General features: G+C 45.4%; 1 protein-coding gene across 5 annotated transcripts in view; it reads right to left on the minus strand.

Annotated features, from left to right (window-relative positions):
- Positions 1-19505, minus strand: part of ralgapa2 (Ral GTPase activating protein catalytic subunit alpha 2) — a 91023-nt gene that overhangs the window by 13830 nt on the left and 57688 nt on the right. For all 5 annotated transcript variants that reach the window (XM_079286375.1, XM_079286373.1, XM_079286372.1 and 2 more), the window contains one exon: positions 17326-17453. In XM_079286375.1, the coding sequence (XP_079142501.1) occupies positions 17326-17453 (128 nt within the window). The remainder of the gene's footprint in view (positions 1-17325; positions 17454-19505) is intronic.

Here is a 19505-nt window from a genome sequence, read left to right on the forward strand (position 1 = left end):
GTAACTGCCAACTGTCAATCAACAGAAAAGTATGAACCATTAGCAGTTATTTGCATTGCCTCCCAAGTGTGCTCATGCTCATACCTTGTGCTAGAAACGAATGGCGGTAAGGTTTTGAAAAAATACCTCATCTACTTACGTTTCCTATCAGTCTACATCATATATGTCAGAGTCAAGGCCCGCGGGCCACATCCGGCCCGCGAGAAGGTTTTTTACGGCCCCTGGGATGATCTTGATTTATTATTAGAACCGGCCCGCAGACTGCAGCAAGCCGGCAGCCCGCAGATCTTTTACACGCACCAATACTACATTTCCCACAATGCAACGGTGACGCACCGAGCAGTAGGCTGCTTCATTTCAATATTTATTGGCACAGCAGTCGTCAGCATCACAGTAAAATTAACTTTCAGATACCCATCAAAAATGGCAAAACGGAAGGTGGACACTGAGAACCGGGGGTTTCAAACAAGGTGGGAGTCGGAGTATATGTTCACGGAGGTAGCTGGAAAACCTGTGTGTCTTCTGTGTGGAGAAAGTGTGGCGGTACTGAAAGAGTATAATCTGAGACGACATTATGAAACGAAACACGCGGACAAAAACAAGAATATGGACATGGAACAAAGGCTACAAAAGGCAGAGGAATTAAAACGAGGCCTCAAATCTCGACAGGCTCTGTTCAAAAAAGCCAAATCACAAGGCCAGGCTGCTGTCAAGGCCAGTTTTATTTTGGCAGAAGAGATCGCTAAATCAGCCCGGCCATTTACGGAGGGGGATTTCATCAAAAACTGCATGATTAAAGTTTGTGACGAAGTTTGCCCAGAAAAAAGGCAACTCTTTTTAAATGTGAGTCTGAGCAGAAACACCATTGCCGAGAGAGTAGACCAGTTGTCCATCAATCTAAAAGAGCAGCTTGTGAAAAAGGGAAAAGATTTCATTGCATATTCCTTGGCTGTGGATGAGAGCACCGACATTTCTGACATTGCCCAGTTGTCAATTTTCATCCGCGGAGTGGACTCCAGCCTAAGCGTGACAGAGGAGTTTTTGGCTTTACGTCCTATGCATGGCACAACTACGGGGCATGATTTGTATGAAGAGGTGTCAAGATGTGTAAATGAGATGGAGCTGCCTTGGGAAAAACTCGTGGGTTTGACAACCGACGGAGCACCTGCGATGTGTGGACACAGGAGCGGACTGGTGGCGAAGATACGGGAAAAGATGCAAGAGGAAAACGCGACAGGTGAGCTGACAGCTTATCATTGTATCATACACCAGGAAGCGTTGTGCGGTAAAGCCTTGAAAATGGAGCATGTAATGAGCATCATCACGCGCACAGTTAACTTTATCAGAGCCAAAGGTTTGAATCACCGCCAGTTCAAGGCATTTCTGACGGAGTTAGAAACGGAGCATGGTGATTTGCCTTATCACACAGAGGTGCGATGGCTAAGCCAGGGAAAGGTGCTTCAAAGATGTTTCGAGCTTCGTGAGGAGATTTGTCTGTTCTTGGACAGCAAAGGGAAAGACACAACACAACTCCGAGACGAAATGTTTCTGTGTGAAATGGCTTTTCTGTGTGACATTACGAGTCATCTGAATGCAATGAACTTGCAGCTGCAGGGTCGGGATCATGTCATCTCTGATATGTACAGTACAGTGAAGGCATTTAAAACCAAACTGACTCTGTGGGAGACGCAGATGCGGAAAGAAAATTTGAGCCACTTTCCCAGCTGCCAGACCATGAAAGAGAAGCTCTCTACCAGTGCGTTCCCGAGCGCACAGTTGGCTGATAAAATAGGTATGCTTGCCGCTGACTTTCGACGCCGATTTGCTGACTTTGAAGCACAAAAAAGCAGGTTGGAACTGCTCGGTAACCCATTTGCTGTTGACGTGGAAAGCTCACCACCAAACCTCCAAATGGAGTTGATTGACCTCCAATGCAATGATGCACTGAGGGCAAAATATGCGGCAGTGGGTGCTGCGGAGTTCGCCCGTTTCCTCCCCGACACAATGCCCCAGCTGCGCATCCAGGCTGCTCAAACGTTGTCTATGTTTGGCAGCACATACCTGTGTGAACAACTGTTTTCTTTGATGAACCTGAACAAAACATCACACAGAAGTCGACTTACTGCTGAACACCTCCACTCAATTCTGAGGATTTCCTCAGCTCAGAGCCTTACCCCGAACATTGATGAACTTGTGGAAAAGATGGGACACCACCAAGTATCACCCTCAACCTCAAACAAGTGAACATTACTGTGCAATCACATATTTAGAGTTTTTACTCAGTTCAAGTTTAAAAGTTAAAGTTTAATATTTGTTTTCACTGCATGTTACTTCTCCTTAAACAAAGTGTTGTTTTTGATTAATAGATTTTTGCACTTTATTTTATTGTATTTCAATCCAATTATATTTTAAAAATATTTCAGTTGAGTGGATGATAGAAAATTGCTATTATTGTTTTTTTCTTTGAAGTAAATTTAGCCCACTTTTGCTAAAATAGAAAATATAGGCTACTGATGGTGCCTTGAATACCGGTTTCTTTCATTTAATGTTCATGTTATGGGGATTTTTATATAAAGGAAATTTGTCTTTTGTGTCTGTTGAAAATTAAAGATTACTGACAGAGCCATAAGAAAATATTGCTTTATTTATCTGATCATATTGGAATATATTTGTTAGGTTTTCAGTAGGTTCAATTAGGTTCACTAGACTATATGCGTCATTTAAAAATTTTTCAATGAACATTCGAACAGTCCGGCCCTCGGCTTGTAGCTAAATTTTTTATTTGGCCCTCCGTCCATTTGACTTTGACACCCCTGGTCTACATGATGATTCTTGTTAACATTATAGAGTCCACCTATGTTCAGTTTTACCTGTCAGCAAAAGGTGTCAAAGTTCACAGAGTGAACACCAAGCCACAAAGAGCTCCATAGACCTATGAGACAGAACGGTCTTAAAACTCAGATTCCGTTAAAGTAATTATCACAACCTTCAGTTTGAGAACTGAAGGTACCCCAGAAATGTAAAGTGATTTAAACCATCGCTATTCTTTCAAGAGCTCCCCATGTGGCCAATCTCAGGAAATGTCACAGAGGTCTTGGTCAGGAAAGGATGAACCCAGTGACCACTGTTTGACAGCCCATCTGGAGTTTGCCAAAGGGAAGTTCAGAAACCTTGATGAAAGCATGATGGGACAAACAACAGTTTGGTCTGAATGCCAAGTGAACACTATCTGGTGAAGACAAGATAGGGAATATCCTCCCCATAGTGAATTGCATCGGTTGCTGTAGGGATGGCTCTCAGCAGCAGGGACTCGGAGACTGGTGAAGACTAAAGTGGGTTCAGCCCAAGTGTCCCAGACTGGAACACTGTTTTGTGCTTTGTTTGTACAAAACGATGAAAGCTTGTGAAGAGCTTTTTGTTTGTTTATCTTTACTCTCATTTTCCATTAAATGAACAACAGAATGAACAAAGCAGACCGATAGAGACTCGGATCATTATTCCTTTGATTAAGGCATGGCAGAGGCTGAAGGTCTAGATTAGGCAATGGAGCATTACAAGGGGTCTTAAGATGCACCATACTGACATTTCACTTCTTAAGTTCCATTTCTATCCACTTCTAAGTCAGGATGCCTGACCCCTGCGCTTTTGTCAAAGATGCCCTTATCATGTTGAGTGACTAGGCTAAAATTTCTTTGCTTATTGAGGAAGGTTTCATCGTCGGGTCAAGTCAATTCAATATTTATATAGCCCCCATCACAAACCACAATTTGTTCCACTATCTATCCATAGAACCCGATTTGAGTAGAAAAAGATTCTCCCCTAAAAAAGATCTAAAGGAAAAAATGGAGAAAATCTCAGGAAGAGCAACAGCAGGACAAACATGGACTATAAGTACTAGACTTGAAGGGATAATGGTAACATGACAACAGGTACAAGGCATCAAGCAATCAAAGAATAAGCAACTAACTGAAATGGATTTAAAAACCTCAACAGGCCATGTGGCCAATCTCAGGAAATGTTATAGTGGTCTTTGTCAGGAGACAATGAACCAGAGGGCCAAGGACAGAGCCCTGAGGTACTCCATATTACACATCGCTAAGCAAGACTTGTGCCAAGGCCAGAGACACCACATTGATTTCCCAGTCAGTCAAGGAGTATACAAATATCAATGGTGTCAAACGTTTCACTGAGATCCAGAAATAGATGTGCAAAGGTGGAATCTGAGTCCATAGTAAGTAGAAGAACCCTCAGCACTTTGGTAAGTGCAGTTTTGGTGGAGGGGCAAAGCTCTGAAAGAAGATTGAAATGGTTCAAAAAAGATAACTGGTAAATATGTGCACCCAAGGTTGCTCTTTCTAGCGCTTTTGAAAAGAATGGAAGACTAGAGACTGGGCAATATTTATTCAGAGACTCTGGATCAAGGAGTGTATTTTTTTAAATAGTGGTTTAACCACAGCAGCCTTAAAGCTAGTTGGGGCAGTGCCAGTTGTTAGAGATACACTAACAATATTCAAGCCCTATAATGAAAGCAAAAAGTTTGCCATGCATGGGGAGGAAACGCACCCTACGCTTCTCGGGCCCCCACAGCAGCAGCACAAGGTTAATCCTGTTTGTAGAAGCGCTGGTGGTGAAAAGGCCTCTTGTAGTGAAGAGGGACAGTTTAGAGATGAGGTGGAGGGTGCCTCTAGGTGCTTGACCCCTCTCTTCCTCTCTTAGCCCCACATCTGCCCATTAACCTGGGCCAATCAGCTTGACCTTGGTGAGGAGAAGCGCTCAGGAATAGCTCACATCGCCATCGACTCCCAGCAGTCACATAATTGGCCTGTTGAGAGGAAGGGATTGGGGGGGGGGGGGGGGGGGGTGCTTGGCTGTGCCGCGGTGCCAGTGTAAAAAAAAAAAGCAGATGTGGTCATTATTTTTTTTGTTGAAAGGCACAGTGCCTCACGTCCTCATACCACATGCACTCTCATAGCAGTATATCACACAAACACTGTCCACCCATACAAATATATTAAGGCGCTAAGTCTCATGCTTAGGTGGTGAACTAGAAAGGAAAAAGTGTCAGATTTGAAAAATGATTGGTGGCAAAATCAGCCAAGACACACTTTTAAATGACTTGCATACAGGCTTTTGTTGCCAGTCATTACACTGCTACCATATGAGGGAATGAAAGCAGACAAGTGTCACATGGAAATGTTTAAATCAACAGGGGATCACAGTGCCGTCTCCATGCGGCATCGGTATGGACAAATGGATTGAACTGCATTATGGATTATCCGTTGCTCATTATGGAAAAGGGGATAAGAGGCAGAAAAATGTCAGGAGAGACTGGGAAATGTAAAGAGTGGATACACAGGGAAAAGAATTGGCGGAGACACTAAAACATGGGATGGGACTACGGAGAAAGAAGGTGGAGATGGAGAGTGGTGAGTGGGGAAGATGGACAAGAGGAAGGGAAGAAAGAGGGATAAAGCAGAGCAGGTGTTGATTGGAGAGAGGCCAGGCGGTGAGTGCCAGCGGTACCTGTTGTCACAGCGAGGGCTGAGGTGTGAAGCTCGTCTCAGCAAAGGCCCTCAGAGGTGTGAGGTGATTATGGGAAAACGGGGAGGAAGACAGAGACATTTAGACGAAGAGACGCGGAGAGAAAGAAAGATAGGGACAGAGAGAGTGAATGTGGCAATACAGCTGGCTGCTGGAATAATGGCATAGTGGGATGGAACAACAGATTGAGATGGATAAAGTGAGAGCGTGTATGACAGAAACTAGCCAGTACAGTGTGCATGTGTGTCCCAATCCCATTTTATATGGCAGCTACTCAAACCTTGGTGTCTCATTAAACAGCTTTTTTGCTGTAGACACAGAAAATGTCTGAATGTGTCACAAATGCATTACGATGAGTGGAGGTGTTTGTGTGTCCATTTTCTGGGTGCGCATAGACATACAGGAGATCAGATGCTCTGGAGGAATAGCTGGTTTCAGAAGAGTTTTAACAAGTGGCCTAATTGGGAGCGGGTCCAGGAAACTGGAGCTCAGAGTCCCAAAGGACTCGGGTCAAACAGTAAGCCCAGGTTAATCACACCTCCTGAGGGGTGACTTTCCCCACAGCAAGAGCTTTCTAAGCTCCAACCTCCACACCTCTCTACCGTCCATCTGGCATTTCAGACAGCGGGACGGGAAGTTATGACTGTGACATCACTCCTAACCTGTGACATCATCACTGCCCATCAGTGATTTCGCTGCAGACAAATATCTGATGTCTGCTGGCTGGCATGACCAGGTTATTTATGAGGTGACTGGAGGAAGCAGTCACCCCATTTTCTCGAGTCTCTGGAAGCCCACCATTCCTCTGGGGGACACTAAAAATCGATTTCCGCTCCACAACAAATCATAAGAACAGCACCTACACCAAAGTCAATGTTGACCCCTAAACTATGTTAGGACAAGTTGTTGGGGGGCTCGCAGAACATAAATGATAAAGCAACAAGTCATCCTCACACCACACAGAGAAACACGATGGCCACAAGATACCTGGTGACATCATAATTTGTTGTAGCGCGGTTTGTTCAACACAACATGACTGCCATCAAAGCCTACTGGGCTTGTGTATTCAGATGAGCCGAGTCTGTAACCAATCTCCTTTTCAAAGGACTCTGGTCTCCATTGATGAGTCGTAACACAGCAGCCTTAGATGTGAAACACAATGGATCGACATGATTAATCAAACACAGGCCCATTACAGCCAGACAGTCACGCAGGCCCCCACCGTGCATTAACAGAAAGTCATAATAAGATGAGCAAAGGCTCATAGGGATGAAGATGAACAGATACAGTTCTGTGACTGGCTGGGTGAGAGTTCTCTCTGAAGGTCTCCTTTGTCAGTGACGATGGCCAGAGTGTCATGAATGCCTCAGCCATCTGGAAACATTATTAGGTCAGGACAAAGGTGTGCATCTTATGAGTTATCTGAGGTGAATATGTGTCTTTTTTTTCTTCTTCTCCAGTTCCTGATATTTGAATTGTTTAGAATCAAGACAGGGGACAACAGCATCTATCTGATCTCAATTTGAACTTTTAATAAAAAGTCAAAGATGAAACCGGGAAGGGCACACTGGGCCGAGACTTCGCTTGAAAGCCATCTGATTAATTATGAGGCGTTTCACCTCTTCTTCCTTCAACTTTCCAGATGTAAATTTAAAGAGCGATAGTCATCATCAGGCTGAAGACTCAAACTCAAACCCACCTGTGCCCACCCAGCAATCAAAGTACCCCGTTCTATAATCTATTTGACACATCTCGAAAACCACTCTGACACTTAATGAGGAGGGGGCCAACTCTGGGTCATGCCAAATTGGCTCCGATTTGAACCCGACAGTAACACTGTTCAGACAAGCACTGCTGAAATATTAAAACAAAATGAACAGAGGTTTATGCAATTTTAATGATGCTTGTGGCATGTGCGGCAGAATAACTGTGATGCCTTAACGCCAAGCATCTCCGTCTGCAAGGCGTGCCGCACGTGAAGTCTCTTGTTCCTCCATTGCCCCCTCTGTGAAAGGTTCATCGGGCCAATTAGGCTGCTTGGCCTTATGCAAAATGCCAGGCATTTAGCGGGAATGATAATGATTAGCGCTGGGTTTACATATGATCACAGCTGTGGTGAATGCACAGAGTGGGTTAGTTACCGGGGGCAAGAGTGGTTTAATTTGGCCTCATGTTTGCATTTTGGACATATTTCAATAAATTCTATTGCGATTACCTAAAAATATCATATGAAGACACTAGTCAGGCAAGGTTGCTCATATCTTTTGGTCAAAGTGATGGATGAATGTGTTGTTGAGGATATGATATGATGAGGATATTGTGTTTTGTTACTGGTGTTCTTTCCGTACAGTGAGCACTCAGCCTGACAATAAGTCTGCAATAGTTACCGTCAACAATCGGTACTTATATTTGGGTCCCAATCTAAAGCAAGTTGTTGTGTATGTCTGAAATGAATGTGCTGGGACAGTGCCGGCGGTGACAGTCAGGAAAAAGGGGCCCAGTCTTCTACCTGCTGTAATTGTAATGGATGAGGCCGACGGCAAAGGGGATGTCTATATGTATACACACATAAGCACGCACACAGAGAGAAACCCACACAAAACCTTGAGCAAAAACAGAAAATGGACTTCTGTGTTGGCAACAGCTTTTTCCTAATCCTCGCCCCTGGGCTATATTGTGCAGTCAAGCAGGCTATTACATGGCAACAATTAGGGGGGCTGGAGCCCAACACCTGGTCGTCTCCTATTCTGGCCCTTCAGTGGCAGCTGACTGTACAGTCTCACAGCCAGGTGGCCCTCCTTCAATGACATTAGCTAGTCACTCCAGGGTTAATCAGGAGCCTGCCATCATCCAGTGGGCACGCATAGAGCCCAATTCAGACGGGAAGCTTTTATAGGGGGGGGGGGGGGGGGGATGGAGACAATGTTGTTCTAAAAACTTGTTCAACTGAAGATCTCAGAGAGCCCAGATACTCAAAATGAACTTGGGGGAGGGGCTGTAGCCTCTTGGATTCGTGGCCTAAGTTCAGCGCACTGCCTTGATTGGCTCAAGCGGAGCTCGCGGAACATCAACTGTGCATCCTGCAGATTATAATGGACCTTTTCATGGGTGGACAAAAACAGATGGAGGAGCGGGAAGTGCTATACGTCCATGCAGACGGGTGACGATGTGGGGGGGTGGGGGTGGGGGGGGGAGAGGGAAACTGGATTTCGTCAAAGTCGGCAGATACAAAAACAAGTGGGTGTCGCTAGAGCTGCCCCGGCTAGATCTGCCCGCACAAAGCCCCATTCCGAGGCCCCCTGGCTCAGAGATCTGAGGGTAAATAACACTCATTAGAATAACAAAAGCTATAGATTTGTACCCAAATCAGCTAGAGTCTCATCAATAGTAATTAGAGGCTATACATAACTAATGAAGATGTGTACACTGCATTAAACAAAGGTACTGAGAGCTGTTGTGCATCTAAACATAGTGTTGGATAAGTGGATGTCTGCAGCACAAACGTTTTCTTAAATTTCATTACCATTAGAATTAATCTGTATTTGAATGTTATACTGTATGACAAAGATGCATTTAGTTAAGATAAGGGGACCCCACAATTAGAATGTGTTGTACCTGTGTCTGCAGCAAACAATACAACAAGACTCAATATCCTTACAGCCTGTTGCAGCGGAGAGACACAGGAAGATTTTGGCCAATATTTCTCAGTGCTTCTCTTTCAGCCACATCCACCACTTGACAATGAGACACAGACTATCAGCATTAACACATCAAAGGCTGCTTTCTGTAAAAAATAAATAAATAAAAGAGGCAGACAATGCACAGAAATGCATACTTCAATGTTTTGTTTTTGTTATTGCTTTGTTTGCAGTGCCTTGTCTGTCGATGCAGAAAATACCATTTCGTGCAAAAGATGCAAATGCTGCGAGGCACGAGGACATCCTCGAAAAGAGAACAATGGCCACAGGCCAGCAGAGGAGCAGACACTGCCTTTGAACCATTTAAAGAGGCATTCATGTGCAACTTATAAATAATCAACCAATTCCTTCTTAAAACAGCCAATTAAGTCTGTGACATTAAAAGCAACGCAAGCCTGTGCAAAACGAAAAAGAGCAATCCAAGTCTGGGAAAGAATTGAGAATGTAATGGCCATTTAGGGACAAAGAAACCCAATAATGTCACAAGGTGTCCTCATAGGAGTGCCAAAAAAAACAAACCCAGGGCCACATCAGAGACCAAGAGATTCCAGCGTAGAACGGTGAGTGACATTTCACTGACATTTCCCAGCAGCATTCTGTGCAGGGCTGTCTCAAGACGGCATCAGAAATGTCTATGGATATGCTCGCATGTGACACAGGCGTTAAGGGATGCGGCTTCTTTCAGGGGACGCCGCAGCTCTGGGGCCGGTGATGAGGAGCCTGGATCCTGGGAGATTGAATGGTAATCACTGGGGCACAGATAATGGATGATTGAAGGTTCTTTCTACGCCGCTGTTGGATTTCAATATCAGAGAGGCCCTAGAATTGGGATTCTTATCAGGGGCGGTGTGTCAAACAAAGGAGAGCCGAGCGTGAAATATGGGGTCCAACTCAGGCACACGACCATGGCGATTAGCACAAGGATAAAAAAAGGCCGCACAAACAAAAGAGGGCAGCTTTAGCCAGACAAAGGGCTGTCCACTGCCTTGTAACAAGAGACACGGAAGGAAGAGGGGACATAAAGGAAGGGAGAGAGCACTTGGTGGAAAAAGAGGACAGGACAAGAGTTGTGCTCAGGCGGCTGAAAGATGAATGGTGACAGACCCAACTGTTAAAGAGTGTTCCAGATTCCCTGCTTCTGAAGAGGAATAATGGACCAGCGGGGATGAAATGCAATATACCCCGCCTCAAAGCCATTCAAACACATCCAAACAAACACACGTCATCATTCACGTACACACACAGTGGCACGAGGCGTCACATCTCTGCCAAGCCCATCACAAAAAAAAAAACGAAACAAAAAAAACCAACAAAATTATTCCCATTTATCCCCGGATTCCAAGCGCTAGGGTTTGCCAGGAAAGCTCATTAACCCTCCCTTCAAGAACCCTGAGACAAAAGAGGGGAAAACAAAACATAACTAATCAATGAGAACGCACCCATTGAGGAGGGGGAGGAGGAGGGGGGGGGGGACACAATAACATGCATCCATTTGGATAACCTGAGAGGGCTAACAGCTTTTGCTTTAGTGTTGCGCTGGCTGGCAACGGGGCGGAGAAAGAAAGTTCATTAATTAAACAGGGCTAGGGGGAACAGATGGAATGGCTAGCTGGATGCTTATCACTTAAAGCAGACAGACAGGTTTTTACACCCGCGCTAGAAGCAGCACCATCGCACATCAATCACAATGAACACGTCTTCTCTACGGAAATGCAGTCGGTATTAGTCCAGTGGAGACACTCTTGGGTCAGGTTATTCTGGCTGATGGACACAGAGACTCGCTGACCTATTAGCAGGAAAGTCTTTATCGCAAATTAAATTTTTTTGAGGACATTTGTCAGGTTTTTTTTTTTAAACATTTTAAACATCCAAGCCAACACAGGCAGTCATTCCTTTACATATTAGTAGCCACTTTGTGATGATTACTCACTGTTGGGCCAACATGTTCAAGTGTTTACAAAACACAATAAAGGGAATACAAGCCGTGCAATCCTCTTCCTCCGCTCAATTGGTGGGAATCTACTGAAATCGGCAGAACGAGGAGACTTTTCTTCAGCAGCAGCGTGAAAACACAGCATTGTCATGCTTTCTGTACTTGAAATAGAAGTTTGTGTCTGTAGAAAAAGACACTCGACCACTTGGAATATCTATGATCGATTAAATGTTTTTCATTTATTTGTTTACATGTAAACAATGAAAAAAAAACAGATCTGTATTACGATTTCCATTTGACATCAGTGGAAATTCTTCAAGAACCTGCATGAGCAAGTAATTAGTAGTCAATATTAAGTTAAATATAATATATTCACAGACTAATATGCTCTGAAATTGATACAGGCCAAGCAGTTAAATACATAAAAGCATTGTTTATGATATTCTACCTGCTACCCAAAGCCTGTGTCGGGGATGGGACAGGTTGGACGACCCCAAACAAAACTGGCAGTCCCGCAGGCTTTCACTTTGCCGCTCACAAACACACAGATGTCAGACATGAATGCATAACAGACGGAGAGAGAAGGGGAGGGGCGTGAGGGTGGGGGTTCAAGTTTAAAAATATACAGAGCATGACATTTTTGGGGTTAAACCACGATATGCTGTTTCTACTAATGCTAGTTGAAAACTTATTTTATCTATAACCTATGTAGTGTCTAAAAACTGGCTTATTCTGGCAGCTGAAAGCTCCCTCACACCATATAAATGGTTCATTAACAGTATATAATCAAAAGTGGGGAAATAAATGGAAAAATCTAAATTAACCCTGGAGTTAAATTACACTTGAGAGTAGCACTTCTATTATTATGGCAAATAAAAGACAAGCCTTATTTCTCAGAAAGGTTGCAGTTCGACACAAACAGAACACACGGTGCTCAACAATGTATAGACACACCCATGTTTCAGTTACACCAGAGGCACCACAAGATAGAGGCAGCTTCCGTATACATACAAACACAAACACACTAACAGGCACAACAGTTTGACACCAGCAGTGTGTGTACGCTACCCCAGGCGGGGCTGTGGGTCCCTGCTGTTGGCCGTCTGGTTCCACGCCTGCTCTACCTGTGTTTAAAAGGGGCGGCCCCCGTGCTCAGACCTCAAGAGCGCAGGCTGGGCTGGGCCCCCAGGGCTTTCATGGTGTGGGTGCCATGCAGCGGACGCCTTTTGTTACAGGCTGGGTGGCAAGAGGAGGAGGAACCAATGCCGGGGGGGGGGACGGAGGAAAAAAAAAGGAGTAATGCTATGAGTCATTCTGCATTAGCAGCAGGGGAGGGAGACAGGGAGAGGGGGGAGTGGGGGGGGGGCAGCGAAGGGAGAGAATACTTTTGCATGTTGTATGAAGCTAGACGCCATATGCCATCCGAGCTGGGCTGCCTCCTGAGTCAGGGCTCTTGGTTTGACAGGCCTGTGCTTGCCCCCTCCTCACCCCCAGCGCTACCCCCTTCTCCCCTAGCTAACACCCTCCTCCCTCTGGGCCCTCGTAGGCTCCAGCAATGGGCTGGGCAATTGCCTTGGTTGTGCATGGACTGCACTCTGTGTATTTGTGTGTGCGTATTGGAGGGGTGTGTGTGTGTGTGTGGGGGGGGGGGGGGTACTCAGTGATCTGAACACATCGGACATTGTCGTGAGTCCCGGCAGGAACAGCTGGTCAGCTGGAGAGCAGGGCGGGAGGGGGGTAGGGATAAGGAGTGGGAAGAGATGGGAGGCAGTGCGCTACGCTGATAATGGGATTAGGTTAAAACATTCAGTGGGGGAGAGACCCCTCCTCTCTGCGTAGCCCCCCAAATACTGCGTAAACTCTCAACCGCTCTATCAAAGCCAATGCCAGCCTCCGCCCAAACCACCCTGGCCAACTCCAAGCAGGGACACTTCAACTCAAATATGGCCTCAAACCCAACCCCCAACTACCTACCCACTCCACATCAGCCAACTGCCTCCAACTAAAAGGCTTGTATCCAGTAAATACAGACACACTACCAGAGAGTTAATAGAAGTTGCACCACATGTCATGGTCATGTGCTAAGAATGTTACTGTATATTAGAAACAACTCTTGGCATTTTTAGAAGACCTTTTAGTTGGCCAGTCCTGTTTCCATAAACAGGAAGTTGGCTAGTTATCCTCATATCAGCTCAGACCATTGCATGGAACCAGCATATAATGACTAGCTTGGCGTCTCACTGTGCCCAGTCAAGCACCGTGTTCCACAGTGATATAGACTGCTGAGTATTATCTATGAGACTGCCGACAGTTATGGCACAACAGCTGGCAAATTAGACCTATCAACGATGCTAAATAATTCATGTGAGACAACACTAACATGGCAGATCCTATTCACGACATCCTATCATGCATACAGGCGCACTTTCATCTCCGCTGGGTGAAGAATCTTACAGTATACAAAAGAACGCACCGCCGTTGGACAAAGACACAGTGAGAGTGGGACAATAACTTGCTCAGAAGGGGTGTGAGAATATGTCATTACCAATGCAGTGACTGTAATTATTATGATGGCGTCAGCGGGGGGTGCAGCAACAGCACACAAAGGAGTGCACACAGGATATCATGTCCATTATGTTTTTCAGTATACGGCCATTGAAATTATGTACATCTCGTTTTGGCATTCAGGGGAGTAAGGGGACTGTAGATATGCTCACACAAGCCTGTGAGGGAACATGACAGACTTCAGCACTGAAAGGATCAAGCATCCCTCTCTTCTTTCTGCTACTGCACACACACACACACACGTATATACACACACACCACCTAAAAGCCTGGCTCGCATGACTGGCGATGGGCAGAAACAGATTATGGTTATTGATCGCTGCCTGGAGATGGATCAGTGTGTGTGTGTGTGTGTGTGTGTGTGTGTGTGTGTGTGTGTGTGTGTGTGTGCGTGCGCGTGTGTGTTTACGTGTGTGTCAGAGCAGAGGATTGGGACTAAGGGCAGTGTGCAAAAACTATTGATTTTGTCCAGTAGGGAGGCTATGTCTCTGAATCAAGGTCAGTTTTACACTGTCTCACCTATTAGAAACTTGCCATTTCCCCGACACACACACACGCGCAGACAATTTTTAGCCTCAACAATACCCCCCCATCACAAAGAGTGATGCCCGGCACATCAAACTCAAGTGCTTGTTGAAGAGAGAAATGAATCCCGGCTCCTGGGTGAAAACATTATTCAACATGAAGGATCTTCATGATACAGTAAATGGCAGCAGACGGCGAAGCCATTCAGTGACGGGCTGGGTTCAGGTGACACAGACAAACTCATTGCGTCTTCCAAGCACAATCTATCGAACACTGTGCGCATGCAGGAAGTACCGTAAACAAAATGACATTCATCCATTCTACTCCGCTGCTGATGAAAAAAGAATGGTGTTTTTATCAACCCTTAAAAGGGAAAATCCACTACCAATCAGTGGATGTCCAATCAGTGCTGATGGTGGCCCATCCAGAGGCAGAGACTGGGAAGCTCAAACAGCAGCCTGTAAATATTCCTCGCATCCAACTAAGTCACTGTCATGTCAAAGGCAATAAAAACAAACGATTTTGCTTCTGCAAACTCAACTTTGTGCGTCAATAGAGCACACACTGAGGTATCTATCACCTCGACATACAACGTTTACCATCCACACTGAATGGACGTCCACATTAAAAAAAAGGTAGTGATTTTCCCCTTTAAGTTGTTTCAGATTGAACATTTTGTGGTCTCAATTATTCAAAATGCCGCTGCGAAGGGTGGACTAGTTGCAGACAATACACTTAGGGCACACAAAGCCAGACCAGCTGCATTTTCCATCAGGCATAAATAATAGATGATACATTACGAGTTGTCTGCGAGGGGGCTTGTGATATGATGCAAGGCCGTGGTTGTGTCTTCCTGACGGAAGAAATAGACACAAATTCTAACTGACAATGAGAGCCGGACCCTGTGCGAGAAAACAAGTGCACAGATTACACAAACCCTCACAGTTTAGAGATTGAGGAAAAGGAGAGAGGAGGAGACAGAGGATGTCATGAGCAGAAAGAAAGACAGCGAGGGGGGGGGGGGGGGGTATCTATCTGAAAAACACTGTTGCTGGAGGTCATTTTTCATTATCAAATCCTATTAGCCTGAGAGATCCCGTGAGCGTTGGGGCGGACTGCTGGAGTACTCTCGAGCCTCGCGACGGAGCGGGAGAGGGGGCCACAGTGCCATATTGGCCTTTTATCTGGACACACAGGGGTCATATAGCTTCTCTTTGAAGAAATATTCAACTAATTACCTTGGAGAGCGGCCTCACGGGCCGAGAGGACAGTGTGGATTGTTAAGGCATTGTGAAGGGGTAAAGTAAGGACGAGGATTTTACGTCTCACACAAAAAAACACATCCCAGAAAAAAAGAAGGAAAAAAAAGGAGATAAAGAGCCTGTGAAAATGGAAGAATGACGACTGGAGAGGGAAAAGTGCAAAAAGGCTGGTATAATACAACAGCAAATCCAGTGGAAATATAAAAGAGCAACTCCACAAGCCTTTCGCTTCTGGTTTATGCCAGCGCTGATCATTGTGCCAGTCAGGACATTCTCTTAAAACCTAAAAACGGGCTTATCACACGGCATACACCACACATAGCATTTTTGGCTATTCATCAGTTAATACATCGCTTCTGTCCTCACAAGCTCTCAAGCTAGGCAGAAAAGAAAAAAAAAAAACATGCAGATACTCGTGCTGGCTGTGTGCTTTGCCTGGAACATTCATTCATCTCCACTCTTGGAGTGTGCGAGGCCTGGCAGCCTATCAGTGCCAGAGCTCTAGAGGCAGCGCTTATCTCCTCTCATAGATCATGCCTTTGTGCTGTCTGCTCCTCTGCTAAGGAATGCCAGGTAAGGCTTCTGTGGCCCAGCACAGTCCCGGTACTGTCCCCCCCCTCTTACCCCCTGAGGCTCACAGAGGCAGGCAGGCCTGTGGCTGGCCCCCCACTGGCACCGAGAGTCGCACTGGGCTAATTCACTTGGCGTCGGGTAACAGACATCTGTCACTCAGGATTCCCCCGGGGACGCACAGACAAGGCCTGATGTGTGTGTGTGTGTGTGGGGGGATGTGATGCACTGTGAAATGCATACGGGCAGACGCATACTTACACACACCCAACTGTAAACAAAACAACATACACAAGGTGTGTTGTAGGATAATTAAAGACCAACAGACTTTTTTGGAGGGGTAAATGACAAGGGTACAAATACCTCATAATAATCCAAAAACATTTCAAATATGTCAACGTTTCAAAAACAACAGAAGCTAACCTTCCGCCCAAATGAAACCTCCTCGGGGGAGGTTTCTATAGCAACCGCCAGAGGGGCAGCGTGGTCCTGGTGAGGCGGTGCCGTACATGCTGTCCGAGGAGGAGCGGGGCGTTGAGGGAGATCAGGTTCCCCCCCCCCCCAGGGGCCATCCCGACTCTGCCCCCCATCTCACCCCCCAGACTCCGCGCTGCTGGCATTCACATGCTAATTCATCTCCATTGGTGATTACACTCCCTTTAAACCAACTGACAACTACAGCTGGAGTCAGGCTCTTAACGGCACACTGTTGGGATGGATGGGTGGAGGGATGAGGGCGAGTGCGTGTGTGTCTGTATGCACTTGTATGCGTTTGTTGAGGGTGCGCTTATTTTTGGCTCTCCGTGTGCTCCATAAAACGGTAGTGATAGATGATGACACATTATCTGCGCTCCTGCCCAAAACAGCCTCACACAACCTCCCATGCTGCTCCAGGCTGTGAAACAGCCCCGGCCTAATAGCTGTATGTAAATCAGCCAGCCCATAAAGATCACTGTCAGCACTCAGCTGTGTGCGTTGGCTGACGTGACAGGCACGCCACATGTCTCAATGAATCTACCCCCAACGGGCCACTGGTGGTGCTGAGCATTTAAGCTCAGCGGTGTGGATGCATCTAATGCAATCATCATAAAAACATCGCTAAATGTATGCTCTTAATGGTCTCAGCTGTATGTGCAATTAACGGTTGATTTTTGAAAGAATGGCTGCATCCATGCGTCGTATGGGACGGTGAACGGTGAATGAAGCAGAAGGCTTGAGGAGTAAAGGATACAAGCTCTGGTAGAGAGTCAGCCGGGACTTGACAGCTCTGCTGGCGTTGATACAGGTGGCCCGCACCAAGCTTGGCAGCAGCGTCCCGGTGATGATGGCGCCGTTAAACAGCGGACCGAAGAAAGGAACCTGGGGAAGAAAGAAGAAAAGAATGAGAACTTGAGGCAACGTGACGGTCCAAATTTTGTCGGTGTCCTGTCATTGTGTATGTAAGCGTCCGCAAATTAGAAAGGATTAAAAACTTTGTTGTTCTTCTTTCTTTCTTTCTTTTTAACCGTTTCTCCATCTGTTTAGGACAAGGGTTCAAGATGAAATTGAATTTGTACCTAGCTTTGCATGACAACCACACATATCTAGTGTGAATCAATGTTTGGCAAATTAAATTAAAATGACAATCAATACTAAACAAAGCCCTCATATTGAGCTACCGAACAAACACAAAGGGGCAATATGCATTTTAGCGGCAGCGTGTGATTGTGTGTGGGCACACGCGTCTGTTCATGCATATTGGAAAGGGGCCATTCATCACTGAAGCTCAATGGTCGTTGACCTGGAAGTTGACGTGAATGTCAAAGTCTCCAAAAGGTCCTGCTGTCTTCAACTTGGTAGTTCCGCTAGTATAATGACCAGTCAAATTATACAATAAATGGATTTTCACCAGAAATGATATGGACCAATTAACTTGATGACACGCTAGAAAACTTGGGTGACACTGTGTAAATCTGAGTAGATAGCTTTACAAGGTGTTGGAGGTGGAGGCAGTTTAAGTTTTCCAAGGCTGGAAAAATGTGCTGGCTTGCATGTGTTGGGGTTTGGGGGCTTTGGCTTTAGAGACCCTCTGAGGCTAGAATATGTTTTACGCACTTATGTGAACCATCTGCAACCATTGAAAGTATTTAATCATGACGCACACTTGTCTTTGTGTGGTCGTTGTTAGGTTTAAAGGGAACATTTCAGCAGAAAGAGTCAGAGGGTGCTGCTGCGTGCAATGCATCCTGGTACATGTAGGCACGGCACGCTCCGGAGAACTCTCGGTCAATACAGCCACGCACTGAGGAAGTTATGACTTCAACTGAATACATTTAACCAACACTGATTGGACATCCACATAAAAGAGGGCGGATCTAAACAGTCTCTCACAGCGTCTTAATATATGCGGTTAGGGTTATATCCCCAAAGAGATGAAGATACAATGTAACTACGATCATTTATATGGGTAATAAAGTTTCAAGAGTAAATAACTGATATATACGGTACAATAATTAACACCATCTGAAATAAATACACCCCACTATAGGAATACATAAGTGAATTCTAGGGGCTGGTCTATGACTATCAAAACATAATAATTGGAGTTCTCCATGATTTAAATCAAGTCATTTCTTAATAGGGTATTGGATCCTCTGGGGCTGTTGTTATACTCCGTACTGTCCTATTAAAAATAAGATGAGATTCTATTGTTTATCGCATTATATTGTGTATTTCGGTCATCTTTGAAAAATCACTTGTTTAAAAGACCACATTAAAGACGATCAATGCCCTCCGTGAGGAATACAAAACAAATGACATCATTTGTTTTTCATCTAAATAATGTTCAAATAGAAAATATTGTGACTATATCTGAAGGCAGATATTCTCAGAGAAAGAAATTTCACTATTCTTTAGAAGGCCACACATCGAGTGCAGTACTTCAGAGTAGCCAAGATGAAAGCTAGTCAGCAAGGGATGGTAATCTCTGAGAGCACATACCCACAGTGTGGGTAATAATGCACAGCTGGAGTAGGGGAAACTGAGAGCCTTCAGACAGAAACCCTAACAGGAGAAAGGACCTATAAAACTCACAGCAAAGTCTGAATAGGAAGCGAGGAGAAAGGCTTGCTTCAACTCGTGAGCAGAGACTGGAAATTAGTGCAGTGCTGAAAATAGCCAGAGTGGTTTTCTTGCAAAGTGTGCCTGGAGACGAAGACACTTTGCTATGCTTAAACATCAAAGTGTGATTTCCCCCTCAGGTCCGAGCCTAAGTCCACCCACTGCATCATTTTTTTAAAAATGCAGAAAAGTGGACAAGGGGCAGAGAGATTAAACAGAGCATACTTCCGTTTGACGAAAAGCCTCGATGCACCTTGAAATGAGAATTACACCCCGCGGTCACTCCGCCTCACTCTCCCCCTGCTGGGACAC

Source organism: Melanostigma gelatinosum (genome assembly GCF_949748355.1).
Source record: "Melanostigma gelatinosum genome assembly, chromosome: 16".
NCBI classification, from domain to species: domain Eukaryota; kingdom Metazoa; phylum Chordata; class Actinopteri; order Perciformes; family Zoarcidae; genus Melanostigma; species Melanostigma gelatinosum.